The sequence below is a fragment of the Silene latifolia genome, chromosome 1 (assembly GCF_048544455.1).
Source record: "Silene latifolia isolate original U9 population chromosome 1, ASM4854445v1, whole genome shotgun sequence".
Taxonomy (NCBI): domain Eukaryota; kingdom Viridiplantae; phylum Streptophyta; class Magnoliopsida; order Caryophyllales; family Caryophyllaceae; genus Silene; species Silene latifolia.
The window spans coordinates 122,316,992-122,331,816 of NC_133526.1; the positions used below are offsets into that span (position 1 = coordinate 122,316,992).

General features: G+C 38.0%; 1 protein-coding gene across 1 annotated transcript; it reads left to right on the forward strand.

Annotated features, from left to right (window-relative positions):
- The first annotated feature begins 7,461 nt into the window (after positions 1-7,461).
- On the forward strand, positions 7,462-12,189 carry LOC141608716 (uncharacterized). Its single transcript, XM_074428062.1, has 8 exons — positions 7,462-7,689; positions 7,910-8,069; positions 8,215-8,300; positions 8,965-9,074; positions 9,792-9,857; positions 10,689-10,798; positions 10,881-10,946; positions 11,683-12,189. The coding sequence occupies exons 1-8, from the start codon at positions 7,595-7,597 to the stop codon at positions 12,082-12,084; spliced, it is 1,095 nt and encodes a 364-aa protein (XP_074284163.1). The 5' UTR covers positions 7,462-7,594; the 3' UTR covers positions 12,085-12,189.
- The last annotated feature ends 2,636 nt before the right edge of the window (positions 12,190-14,825 follow it).

Genomic DNA, 14,825 nt, shown 5'->3' on the forward strand with positions numbered 1-14,825 from the left:
AGAAAAGGCAGAATCCGCCCGTCTCGAGCAGAAACCGCACGGATTGCCCCTGCAGTTCGAATTTTTCGGGCTTTATAAAACCCCTCCCACATTCATTCCTTCATTCCTTCATTCATAACACTACTCATAAACATCAAAACCCTCATCCTCTCCATCACAAAAACAAAATCCCTCAACTACATTCACCAAAATCAAATCAAAACATCCTTTTAACAACAAATCAATCACTCCTTTTTCAATAAAAATCAAAACCAAGCACAAAATCTTCAACCTTTGAGTCGATTTTTGAATTCATAAAGGCAAAGCCTTTCACCTTTAAATCGATTTGGGTACACTACAAATTGAAGATTTTTCACTCTTTTCTTGGTTAATTCATCAATGGCAAGGACTAAGGGAGCAACAAAGGCAACAAAGGCAAAGGCACCAAAGGAAAAGACACTTTCATCAAGGCAAAAGAGTCTTCAAGCAAAGAAAGCATTGGCTATGGTGGTAGCAAACCCAAACTTGGAAGTGCAACAACAACAACAACCTTCTATGGGAGCAACAACATCTACTACTCCGGAAATTGATCAACTTTTGCACTATCCGGAGGTAACTTTTATTTCCAAAACCCATAGAGACACTTTTGCCAAGTTTGCTAGAAAATCATTTCAATCCACCAAGTTTATTTGTGAAGATACCTTAGATAAGTTGGGTGTCCTTGATCAAACTAGAGCCTTCTTTAAAGCCATGGGGTTGGAGAAATTGTTTGAATCAAAAGAATTGACATACCCCTCCCTTACCTTGGAGTTTTTGAGTTCTTTGAAAGTCAACAAAGTTGAGACTAGGGAGAACCTCGAGTTTCGTCTAGCTAATGTTAGTAGATGCATCTCCTTTAGGGAAATGGGTGAAGCTTTGGGTCTTAGTGATGAACCGAGTTATTTTAAGAATGTTGGAAAGTATGACCCCGACCCTCTTTGGGAGGCAATTTCCGGAAGGAAATTTGAGGACTTTCATGCGAGTCGTGCTCTTTTAGTCCACCATTTGGGCATAAGAGTATGGCACAAGGTCATAGGAAACACCATCATTGCAAGAAAAGATACCAACCATTTCACCAAACTTGATTTTGTTCTTCTTGAGTCGACTTTGAACATTGGAAGAGTACACACCAAGCCTTTCAACTCTTTAAGGCTTTTGGTAGATAGATGGCTCAACATTGATTGTGGAAAGAAAGGCACTACCGTTATTGTGAATGGCGGCCTAGTCACTATCCTAGCTAAATACTTTGACCCTAACTTCAACAAAGATAATAAGTATGAGGCGAAAGAGGGTGGTCATCTTGTTGATATGCATACTATGATACACAAGTACAAGTGGGTTGCCCATAACCCTCTTGACACCAAGTATGGATGGCTCACTAGTGAAGCTAGATCGTTTACTTTGCCTTCAAAGATTTGTCGTCTAAGCGTCCACCGGACCAATTATCTACTTCCCCTTTCAAAAGAGGCCGAGTATATTATCCGACAACAAAAGGGTGAACTTGAAATGCCCTCCTCTTCCATTGTCACACCACCCTACCCTTTCGAGTACCAAGAGTTCAAGCCCGATGGAGTTGAAGCAAGAAATGATTATTTGACTCTTCTCATGCAAGCAATGGACAAGCAAGCCTTTGAGGATCGGAAAAATGCTTACTTAGCTCAATATCCACCCCTCCTACACTTAGCTAGGCAAGGACTACTTGATCCATCATGTCCTTTGCCTAGTTGGGCGGATAGAGAAGTCCTATTTCCGGGTGCATCTAGGGTCGTTCCGGGTGACAATGAGGTTGTCGGTAATGAAGAAGTTGATGATAACATTGATGAGGAAGCAAGTGAAGAAGGAGAAGAGGATGATGAGCAAGATGATGAGCAAGGTGAAGAAGAAAGTGAAGAAGCAAATGAAGAGGGAAGTGGCAATGAGACCACTTCTAATGAGGAAAGTGATGGTAGTGATGATATGATGGAAGATTAGCAAGCTTTGGAGGCTCCTACCCTCTCATGGTTTGTCTATTTCTCTCTTTGTTTTAATTATTTTCTTGATCATTGTTGGAGTAGTCCTAGCACCATAGAGGACTCACACCTCGGTACCATTGAGGTGTTCTCATTTTATTGTTCCCACTTTCAAAATCCAAAATGACAAATTCGTTTCATGCATTGCATAGTGTGTGCATGAACTATACCCATCCTTAGGACATTAGCAATAGTGTCTAACTCGGTTTGGGGAAGTTAATGCATACACAACGGGAGGTAATCTAAATTATCCTCTCCGTCATAAACAAAAACCATGCATCATGTAGTGTAGATTAGTGTAGATTGCATTTAGTGTAGAAATCATGCATCATCTTTGCATAATTTCCCATCATTTTGGCCATTGAGGACAATGCCCATATTAGTGTGGGGATGGGGAATTCTAACACTTAACTCTTATTCAAAAATCCAAAAAAATTGAAAAATTTCGAAAATTATAAAAATTTGAAAAATTGAAAACCCAAAAACATGTTTATTTCCTTTTGTAGTGTAGTCTTGTATATATTGTCTTGTATATATTGTGTTTATCCTTGTTCACATTGATCGACTACGCCACATCCGAGACATGAGGATATTGAAGACCGCATGGTATGATCTTTCCAATCTCCTTTTTCCTCTTTATGTTAATGACTATGTGGCTTTATTTTGATTGATGCGGTATAACAATGTGAACTTAGGACTTGCATTTAGTTTATATGTCATATTAGTTGGTAAAACCACTTGCATTAGGATGTTTATAATAGTTGCATCATAGCATGTAGTTGCATTTAGATAAAAGTTTTGAAAAATGCCTAATTAGGAACTTTGACAAGAGCAACTAAGCCATTACAAATACTTTTTCAACTTAAGACTTTGCCTACTAGAATGGTTGTAAAACACCCTAGATAGTGTCATACTAGTGTCTTTTGACCCATGACCCAAAGCCTAGTCAAGGGTTTGCATGTGAGTCACCTATCCAACCCCGTGATGCGATGTGGACTTGGTTAACTTGTCTAGGTGACCTTGATTGACCTTGTGGTAAGACAACCCAAAAACACTTTCTATCAATAAGTTTGAAGTGCTCATTTCGAAGATTTTGTTATGTGGAAGTAATTTAATGCCAAGGAAACCTCAAGCGTTATGAATTGTTGAATGTTGAGAAATTTAATTGTTTTGATGGAGGCGTACCACTTCGATGTGCTTTGGAGCGGGATCCATTGAATTGGGCCCCCACACGGTTGTGAATTCGACCGCCCAGAGACAGAGTGACTATCACCCCGAAAAGCTATTGTCTAGAGGTTAACCGGTTGCCTAATAAGCGATTGGCGAAAGCAAAGGACACTAGCCCGGAAGGGACAAACCCCATCTTAAATTTTTGAAATGTGAAAGTTAAATGAGGTCAATTTTTGAATACTAGTCATATCCACCCGTTGTGTATAAAGATTTGAGCATTTCATTCCCAAAAAGCCTTTTGTCAAGCCACTTTGTCGAGCTTGGGACGATCCATGACCTTTACTTTTGTAGAGAATTCGAGACTTGTCATGTCATATGCTACTAGCATCATAGGGATCATCATTCCACCACCATCCGATCGCTCTTAACGAAAGCATTTAGAAATTGAGGACGAAAGTAGTCTAGTTTAACACCATTTGGAGGTGATTTAGTGCCATCCTCTTAGCCTTAGTAATTTGTTGAACTAGTATTTGTGAAGGATTATATGCTCTTAAATTTGTTCCTCTTTAGTGCCTCCGCCGCTTGATGAGGAAGTGGCTATTCCTTTTGCAGATGCATCCATTATGTGATTTTGTGTGCTTAATGTTTGGCTGTGTCGCCATTTTGGCAAGACCCACCTTGTCTTGCAAGAAGGCATCCTACCTCATGGTTGTCTTGTTGTGAGTTGAAGGGGCGGAGTGAGACCCGCTAATTGTCTTATATCGGCTATGTTATTAGGTTAGTTTAAATAATGGTCCTAGTCTTTGTCACCTCTTTACTCGGGACGATCAAAGGTTCGGGTTGGGGATATTTGATGTGACCATAATTAGCGCATATTTAGCCCCCGAATTAGCCTCGTTCCCATGCTTTTTAGTGCATATTTGGGTCATTTATTATCTTTAGTTCTTTGTTTTGCATATTCTTTGAGATTTTGATCCCTTGGTAGGAAAGGAGTAAGAATCTTGCATTTTCATGGCAAAACGAGACTAAATTGATCGAATCCAATGACCAAGCATCAAGGAGAGACAAGATTAGAAGGCCTTTGTACATATTATAGTAGATGAGCAATGTTGAGAAAGGATCCTTGAGTCCCCAAGGAAATCCCCAAGGAATTTATGAAGAAAAGGGAATAAAAGAAGAAGAACTGTTGCTGAGGTACAATCCGTGCGGTTTCTCCACAATCCGCCCGTCCTCCACAAGCACAATCCATGCGTTTTCCTCCAGAGACGCTCGGATTAGCAGCCACCAGAATTCGCCCGGATTCCCCTGAAGACGCCCGTGTTCCACCGCCAGAATCCGCCCGTCCCGACTCCAAAACGCACGGATTCCTATACAGAGCAATTTCGTCTTCTCCAAGCTACAAAGAAAGAAGCCCTTCCTTCGAAAAATACCGGCTCCTCCCTGCTCAATCTAAAAAGTGTAATTACTAGTTTAGCCCTTAGTTAATCCTAATGCATCCCCCTAATTTCCACTATAAATACCTCATTAGTCTAATTAGAAGTGCATGTTCTTCTTATCAATTCTTAGAGTAGTTAATATCAATCAAATCTCTCTTTAGTTTTGTAATCAACAATTAATCAAGTTTTAATATAAGTTTTATTTCCTTAATCTCTCTTTTGTTCATCCTTTATTTTGGGTAATTGAAGATTATTTGGGTTATTATTGGGAGATTGACAACCTCTCAATCAAGCATCAAGTACTTCTTTTATCTTTGCTTTATTATTGGAATCATTAGTAGGTATAATCCTCTTAATCCCTTTTTAATTATTGTTAATTACTTTCATTTGTTCATCATGTTTCATTTTGTTGGTATGATTGACAACCTTGCTAGCATGATCAACATGATAATGAGTGAGTAGTCTCTTAGCTAGGGTTAATGGGTGATTAGGGGAAACCAACATGGGGAATGATTCATGCTTAAATTAATATGCTTTCATGTTTTATTTGCTTGCTTGTTTTGATCTCAACTCATGCACATGTTATGTTTGATGAAATGCGAGCCTATGAATCCTTGCATTTTTTACCCATCACCTATCTTTTCAATGAGACTTGTAAGACATAAACCAACTCGAGTCTCATTAGACCATGCATGTTGTTGAGTAGGGAAGATTAAGTCGACTTGTAGGTGTTGTACAATCTAATCGATTCGGCTCCGGGACCCAAACTCTCCTAGGATTGTAAGATATAACCCAACTCAATCCATCACAACAATAATTGCTTGCTTATAATTTGAGAACATGTTTGTATGATCAATTCCCATGATTCCCCTATGACCCCATGACACCCTAGTGCTTTTTATAAATTGTTTACAACCCTTTTAATTCATCTTGCTTGTTTATTTCCATTGCTATTTTAGTTAGTGACCTTCTACATCAACCCAAATTGTAACACCCCTAAGACACCACTAGTTTCAATAGAAATCTCATCTCAATTCCCGTCCCTTGGGATCCGACCTTTACTTGCCTCTTTACTAATTGTAGAGTTGTTTGTGAAGCTATAAATTGTGTTTTGATTCGGACGTGACCTAACGACCACACTTATTCAATTGTGAACACGAAACGGACCGATCAATATCCTAGCCCCTATGGGACTATTCTTTCTCGTGACGGTACTACTGTCAGATCTAATCTGGTAACCAACTCGGCTGAGAACTGTCGTTGTTGATTCATGCTGCCTGATGCCCCCCGTGAATACTCCCCTACTAGGGCCTGGTTTCCACCTTCTGTGTTTGCTGGCGTGTTTGCTTGCTTCTTCATGAGGTCTATCTGTGTCTAGAGCTCCCTGTTCCTCCTTGTTGCTTAGGCTTTCTGCCTTCCTCTGATCTTCTCGCATACTTTCCACTACTTTATGCAAATTGTCCATGCCGTTAAGCAGGGTCTGTGTTGGGCTTGGTGGTGGGGTGAGATTCGCGCCTCCTGGTCCCTTATCTGACTTAGAGTGCGTTCCTGCAGTCAGAGTCTTAGGAGGTAAGATGGCCTTAGCCGCGGGTCTGACTCTTGACGTGTGTCCGGGTGCCTGAGCTTGAGCCGTTGAACCCGGATTCTGGATGGGGTTTGGTGGTATCGACGACGGTTGATTACCTTCTGACCCCGCTGGCGATGCTGATGTTGCGTTCTTGCTTTCGCCCATTCCGTATTGAGTAATTAACGATGACGACCACTACGCCTCACGGTGGGCGTCAAAATGTTTTGGTATTTTTCTACCGAATTAGGTTAAATTAGGTCAAAGTTGTCTTATGCGTTATTTGTGAGATTAGTGATGTTTGTATGGACAATACGTAAGTGAATAGAGATGCGAATAAGAGATTAATACGAGAGCTTTGGTGACGTTGAAAACCCAATGAGGAAAATGACCGCGGGAAGGGGACGGTACCCTTCCAAGGATTGCACTAGCTTTGTAATATGAAGAACGAATACAATAATGGTCGCACGGCTATCTTGCTAGTTCAATGTCTAGGGTTTGTATGTGTATGAATGAATACTCTTTCTTCCTCTCTTTACCTTATATATAGGACATAAACCCTAGGTAGGGTTTAGGTCGCTTGCATGATAAGTTAGCCGACCTACATCCTCGTTGGGCTTCTCTCGCTGCCGAGTGTTAGCTTGCTAACTAAGGCCCAATGCCCTTCATTCTGCCAGAAGCCCATTTGCACGCTCCTTGCTTACGGGCTCCTCAAGGCTGTTAGTCCATCCATCCCAGTTCGTCCCCATACTCCTCTTAATGGACCACTTCTCTGCTTGGTCCAATATGCAAATTTTGGCCCAAACAACGTTTACGATTGCGGAAAGAAGATCGTCTCCATTTCCTTTGTGTCCATTTCTCTTGTTAAGAATTATAATATTATATATCTCAATTTCACTCATTGAATCTTTTTTATTTTTAAGTTAGTTTACAACCATCGATCAACTTAGAGTTTAATCCGGAGTCCGGGCCATTGAAAGATCACAAATTCTTATTTTAGACGGGTTATTTCCCGAGTGAAATAAGACGGATCAAATGTAGCCATTTTACGGTAAAATGCTACTATTTTTTGATAAAATGTTACCATCATTTTTAGGGTAAAAAATGATAACTTTAGTTATAATATTTTGTCAGTAAATGGTTACAGTCTATTAGAAAAATAGTGATATTTGACCCGTTTTATTTCAGACCGCCTGAAGCAAGACTTATTGTTGAAAGATAGATAGACGTTGATAAAAAGAGATGGAGAGGATGAGTATTGGCATACTAAGCCCACCACTTTCCCGCGCTTTCTTTTCCACATTCACCGAGATATAGCGGCAAATGAAATAAGAACGACCATAGTGTCATCGATCACCAACCGTCAAAACGCAAAAGAATCGAGAGAAGTAAAGACCATGTGTGGGAGGTGCCGCTGCTCCCTCCGCCCTGACGACCTCCTTCGTGCCTGCCACGTCCCTACCTCCTCCGTTCGCCACGTTGATATTAGCCGGTATTAACTACATCTCCTCTTTCAATACATACGGTGGCAGAGTTAGAATTTGAAGTCATACGTTATTATTGATTTTAGAATTCAAAGTTCAAATGCCATTAATGATGGGGCTAACTATCAGGATGATTGGAAAGATATGATATACTGTCCAAAGTTATAATATATCGCACTAAATACTAGTCTTGATTTTTTTTGAGTGTTTAATTAAATCTTTATTAAGGTATCGGCCGATGTATAATGTGTCTCCGGGGTCGTATTTACCGGTACTTCGTCGCGATGATGGAGGAGACGATGGTTACTCGGTAGCTGTTCACTGTATGAAATGGGGGTTAGTTTCTAGCTTCACCAAAAAGGATGAGAAACCTGATCACTATAGAATGGTATCTTTTGATTTTCCATTTTTCGTATTTCTACAAGATTTGAAAAGTAGTATTGGCATTTCATTATTTAAAATGGACGGTATTTATGAATTACAATTGATTTATTAGGTTGATGTTTTTTCTGAGTTAATTTGGAAATGTTCAGTTTAATGCAAGATCAGAGTCAATTGGTGAGAAGCCCTCATTTCGTCGATTGATTCCGAAAAATCGGTGCCTTGTAGCTGTGGACGGGTATGCTTTTTCTACTCGACAGGTTTTTGAGTTGACAAACTTGTGATTTCTTTCATATGCATTGTTGCTCTAGGGAAATCAATTGTGAGGTCTATGTTTTAGAAATGTGTGGTTCGTTGTTTGATTATGGCTATTAATTCTTTGAGATTGTGTTATGTACGTCTCTTTTTCATTATGGAGAATATGTGGGTGATGTCTTTCACTAGGATTTCATGTTGATTACTATTGTCAATTGAAAGGATAAATATTCGTTTGGAAAGATTAGACACAGGTGCGTGTCGTTTTTATGAAAAATATTTGCATATTTTGGCTTAAAATGAGGTGTCTGGGTGTCATACCCATGTCCGAGTGTCGAGTGTAGTCATCGATACGCGAGGGAATAAGAAAAGTCGAAGTTACATAGGTTTTCTGCTTTTTTAGGTGATTGTCACACGCTATTTTATGCATGTCTTTGTGTTAATTTATGTCTGGTTTATGTCGTGTTCTGTAATCTGTACCCCAATATTCCATTTGTATTGTCCTTATTTCTGAAAAAGGGAATTATAAATGAATCGGACACTAACAAATATTGCTGTGGGATTAAAGATTGGCCAACATTGTATTGTAGCCCTGTAACTGTGTTGTTATTGTGTGTTTTATGACGGTGACTTCACTTTCCGTTTAGGTTTTATGAGTGGAAGAAAGGTCCTAAGAAGCAGCCTTACTACATTCATTCAAAGGATGATCACCCTCTTGTGTTCGCTGCTCTCTATGATTCCTGGAAAAATGCTGAAGGTGAACCCTATTCGACACTTTATTTGCCAACTGTAGGGTTTATTTTGAAGGCATGTTCATCATGTCCACTTTGCTGGCTGTTGCATAAGGTGCATTTGTTTCCTTAATGCTATATTTCTTGAGTTGTGCATTTGCTACTCATTGTTCCGTGATAATTGTTACTCCATATATAAGTTGTGCTTAAATATCTGAGATAAAAAAAATTGTTCCATAGACAAAGTTATCTTGAGTTTTTCGTAATGTAGAAGTACTGTAGAGTTGTGACACATGGGCTAGAAGGCTCGTAAAGCTTATATTAGTTAAAATACTGCAGGATTCAACGAGTAGTCTATCGTAGGTATAACGCAAGTAATCTTACATGCTGTAGGAGTACGCAATCCTAATTGTTATTTTTGTCAAGCACATATGTCTGTCTTACCACACTTCTGAAGATGGAAGCTTAAGTCTAACTCCGAAGGGATACTCTCATTGTCAACTGGTTTTAGGATCTTTTGCCATACAAATCTGGAATGTTAAGAGGTGCAACTATTTGAATCGGTTACATTAACTGATTACTTTAATTATGATATTTATTTTCTTAACTCATTGGGTCACAGCTCACATTCAATGTCGGAGCTATTACTTAGTTTAGTCTTTTCAACTATATACAAGTTTTTCGTATTTAACCATCCTAAGTACATAACTATCTACCATGCTGTTATACTTTGATTTTGGCAGGGGAAATTCTATATACGTTCACCATTTTAACTACTGAGTCTTCATCAGCTCTGCAGTGGCTACATGGTAATTTGTCTGTTAAACCTTGATCAAGTATATCTCTACATGGTTTTGCTTTCTCCTCGAGTCGACTTGTTCTGTATTTTTTAGTGTTTGTGCTTATCTTTATTATCCAAGTAATGTAAGTTGAGTTTAGTGATCAAAACTGTCTTGAGCTCTTACGTTGTATTAAAAGATTTTGAGAAACTATCAAACATTGGAGGGACATGAAATGCAGATGTTTGTTGGATATTTTTGCATCGTTTAAAAAAAAACTACTTATGCTCTATGTAGCAGATTTCATGGTAGGATTTAAATTCTCATGAACTGCGAACTTACGTTTCTGAAGTTCCTATTACTTTTATACTCGTTCATGTTGTATATTGAGAACCTGTGATGCTCGGACTCTTCACTTACCCCGAAGGATCCGGTGGACACGACCCGGACACGCATCCGGACATGGATCCCTTGTCGGATCCTTCTATGAGATATCGGATCCTTCGGTGTGAGTGTGTTTTGTTCTTACCCTCTGTTTTGTACAACAACCCTATATCAGGAGTATTCTTGAGATGAATTTAATGCTGTAATAAAGTCTTCATTCATATTAAACATGAAAAAACTATTTTTCCTTTCTTTTCTTTGGTTTTTTAACTAATAATCAATTTTTCAGAAAAAATAAAAATTCGCTGAGTCCAAATTTAAATTTGGATCCTCGTATCCGAGTCCTTGTTTTTGAGATTTCAAGGATCCGACACTCGGATCCTCATATCCATGTCCGAGCATCATAGTAATGAGAACAGCATTGAAACATGCCAAATTTAAAAGGCAGGTCTTTATATTTTTTGGTTGCTGTGGCAGACAGGATGCCTGTTATTCTCGGAGATAAAACCTCAATAGATGTATGGTTGAACGGTTCTTCAAACGCCAATTACAATGCAGTGCTTAATCCATATGAGAATCCTGATTTGGTAAGGTTGTTTAGATATACTATGTTTAGCATGTATCCAATCAAAATATGATTGACGGATGTTGAACTGAAATGATTCTTAGATCTGGTACCCGGTGAGCTCAGCTATGAATAAGGCATCATTTGATGGTCCGGAGTGCTTCCAGGAGGTAAGGCTAAATCATATTGCTTTTCTTTTGGTATAGTGAAGTCATTGATAAACCTTATTTAGGCAAAACACAAAGCAACAAGAATCTAACTTCTGAGGATACTGATTACTCCCTCCGTCTCGGTCATTTGTTGTCCTTTGGTTTTGGCACAAAGACAAAGAGAAGGGGAGTGGGCCAATTACTAATTGACAAGTGGAATAAATTGAGTGTGAATTATCAAATTACTCACCAAATTCATTCTTAAAATAGAAAGGGCAACAAATGACCGGAACAGAGGGAGTATATATTATCATCCACCTCTGCTGAATGACACAAAGTGGACAATAGTTTAAGTTGAATACATGCCTTATTTACTAAAGCAACAACCAATGGAGCCTTGTGGTTGACTCTTAGCCAAAACTGACGATGACCTCACATTAACTGTAGCAAATATACTTAATATACAATGAAAAAAAAAAAAAAAAAACTAAACACTAGTTTCTGTAGAGATTGAGTTGATTAATAACTGAGTAGAAGGTACTTGTGCTATCTCCTCTTTGCTCTATGATCCTCCACAGCTTGTGGGCTGCTCATAAATGTATTGATGCATATCATAATGGCATTACTTCTTCTAGCTCAATATGATAACCATGTGTCTATGCTCAGCCTCCCTGCTTGGTGTGGTGAATTTTAGACAAAACGTGGGAAGGAGTCGGAAAAGGAGGAGCTTACTGATCATATATGCCACATTTTGCAGATTAAATTGATAGAACAGTGTAATCCTATCACAAACTTTTTCTCAAAAAAAGGCACTGGCGGTGATGGAGAAAAATCAAGAAATATAGTCAAAACCTCCGTCGAGAAGTCTGATGTTACCGACCATAAGTACAGTAGTATTATGGAGCCTGAGACGCAAAACCGTTTGAAACTTTATTCTACCAGAAAATCTGATAGTGAGACACAGACAAAATCTGATGTTTCCACTTACACTAGATCTGAAACCAAGGTCGGGGGAAAACGGGACATTGAGGAAATCCTGGCTGATTCAAAGCCGAACGCTAATGAAGCTGGTAAGGCAACTCAAACATCAGTCAAGGAGAATAGTAAAGTTAAGAGTAGGGCTAAAAAACAGGCTACACTTGGCTTGTACTTTACGTAAAGCTAGAAGACTACTCGACTTAGTTTTGTTATGTGGTTGTATAATAAAGCAGTATCACGACATTTGTGTTCGATTTCTGCTGTTGAGTTCCTTTTTTCCTTGTCTTAGAACTTTGCTTTACCCTCGATCGTTTAGGCCGGCACAAAAGCAGTTATTAAATGAAATTTTGGATGCACCAAAACGACCTGTCGGTTATGGTTAAAACATAGCCACTAACTAAGACTCTCGTTATCCACATCCTTTGATTCCACTGATAGGATCATGAAAAATCCATAATCTCATACCCGCACTAATAATTCGACGCAATAACATGATTTGAATAAGTGAGTTTTGCGCCCGGGCTACGACCGAGACCTTGAGGAAATGGGGCACGGGACCTTGGTTGTACACGTTGATATTTGCTCTGGAAAAAGTGTGGTTTGTGTAGCCAGTAGCCACAGACAAATTGGGTCCTTAAATAACCACGTGACTAGTTTTAAACCAGTACCAAAGTTGGCTGGTGTGAGTGGTAAGGGCTCTCATCTCTTAAACAAGTGGTCAGGGGTTCGATTCCTGATTCTTGCGAATGAAAAAGTCAAACTTGGGAGGGCCAACCTATCAATTGCTTTCAAGATCCTCCGAAGAGATTGCCCAACGGTAGGGGATACTCCCCAAACACCAAAAAACTAGTTTTAAACCAGTGTAAATTGCACGGATATGCTGTTTAAAATATAATTGTAAAAAGTGTAAAAGAAAAGTGGTTAAGTTTTGTTTCAAGTCATGTCTATGATTTTAGATTTGCATTATTGATTCCTTTGTAATCAAGAGATCATACATGACAGATTTAAAAATAGCGTAGTAATTTTAAAAATACAACTCTCCTTCAAGGTATATACTCCCTCCAATCCAAAGTAATAGTTACATGGATAATGAGATGGCGTCACCGGGTGACACTCAAATTGGGCGCCACCAAGGATATTGTAGTAAATTATATAGGGTTTTTTCATTTTCTTCTCATAAAGTTTGAATTTTAAACTAATTAGTAAAAAGGGTATTTTAGGAACTATAATTACATAATTAATTATAAATTTAACAATAATTAGAATTATTAGAATTTCCACGATTTTTGCCACGTTTTGAGGGGAATAACAACAAACAGTATACCGGCTTGTATAGTAGAGAATAATGCATTCAACAATCTATAAAAAAACACAAATTATGCCGATTGCCTTGCTCATTCGATATTTCGATTAAGAAATGATGTAGTATTTGATGCACGGAGAAGGTAGGGGATACTACCTACCTACTGTACTAGAGTTCCAACGTCAAAACGCACGCAGTAAGATTGATAATATTAGTGTCTTTTTCGTCGAGGATTGTATTGAATTTTCGATTTCCTTGAATTGTCTTGTAGATGAAAAACGAAGTAGATGAAGAAACTTAATCAAGGATGAAGAAGGTTTAGATTAAATTATATTAATAGTAAATAAATTATTTTGGTGTAAAATGTTATAGGTTAATTTAGTTTAGTTAGAGTTTTATTTTAATTGAATAGAATACAAAATTACAGATACACCCTTAAAATTTTGGCGCGACTACGGAAAGTAATATTTTATTTTTTTATTTTTATTTTTCTTTAATTAAGGTGGCACCGAGATTCGGCGCCACCGGGTGGCGCCCTATCGCTATCCTAGTTACATTAGTCTTGACACATTTTTTAAGAAAATTAGAAAAAAGAGGGTATTGTTGGAATATCACAAGTGGCAACTTACATTAAATTTAAAAATAAAATGTATACATTGTAAATAAGGGGAGTATATAAAGACTGTTCAGGCATATTTTTTGCCAAAAAAGGAAATGTGCATTTGGTTTGGATCATCCATATAAGGGAAGTGAAGCCTTTGGTCTGAATAGGTGAGAGTACACTTGTGAAAACATGACCCGACTCGTAAACTCGACCCGTTTTTTTATGGTCAAAGACCCGTAAATTTTGTCTCCCGACCCGAACTCGAAATGACCCGTTTTTTTAAGGTCGATACCCAACCCACCCGTTTGACTCAATAGGTCAAAGATAATTAAAAATATTATTAAAAATATAAAATTTTTATATTATATTTGAAATAATAAATATAAAAAAAATATTATTTTAATATTTTAAATTAAAAATTAATTTAAAATTAAATTTTATATAACTTATATATTATTAAATAATAAATAATTATTATAATAATGAATATAATAATATCATTAATATTAAATATGATTTAATTTTAAAAAATATTTTTTTTGGCTGAAAAATGATAAAAAAAAAAGACCTAATAAACTTTTTCTGACCCTAGCCCTACCCGATACCCGTATTCGACCCGAACCGTATCTAACCCGATCTGTATAACCCGCCCTACCCTCACAAGAATGAAATAAGAATCTTATAACTCGCGAGCAATAATAATAAACAAAGAACTCTTGTATTAATCCTCGAATTTTAAGTTGAAATCTGTATACAATGACCCCTATTTATACAAAAATAGGACGACATAGAGACATCTAGAAACGTCTTAAGCAGCACGCCTAAACCGATGATGGCAAAATTGCCTTATTCCGACCTTGCTAAGATTAGGAAATAAAACACCAAAAAAGTAAACAACTACCTAATATTTATTAGCTAGAACAAGGAAAACTGAAATTAGGAAACTAAGTGTAAACACCAGCTTGCAAAATCGTGTATGTAGCTTCACCATCACCGACTTGGTTGCTCCCTTGAA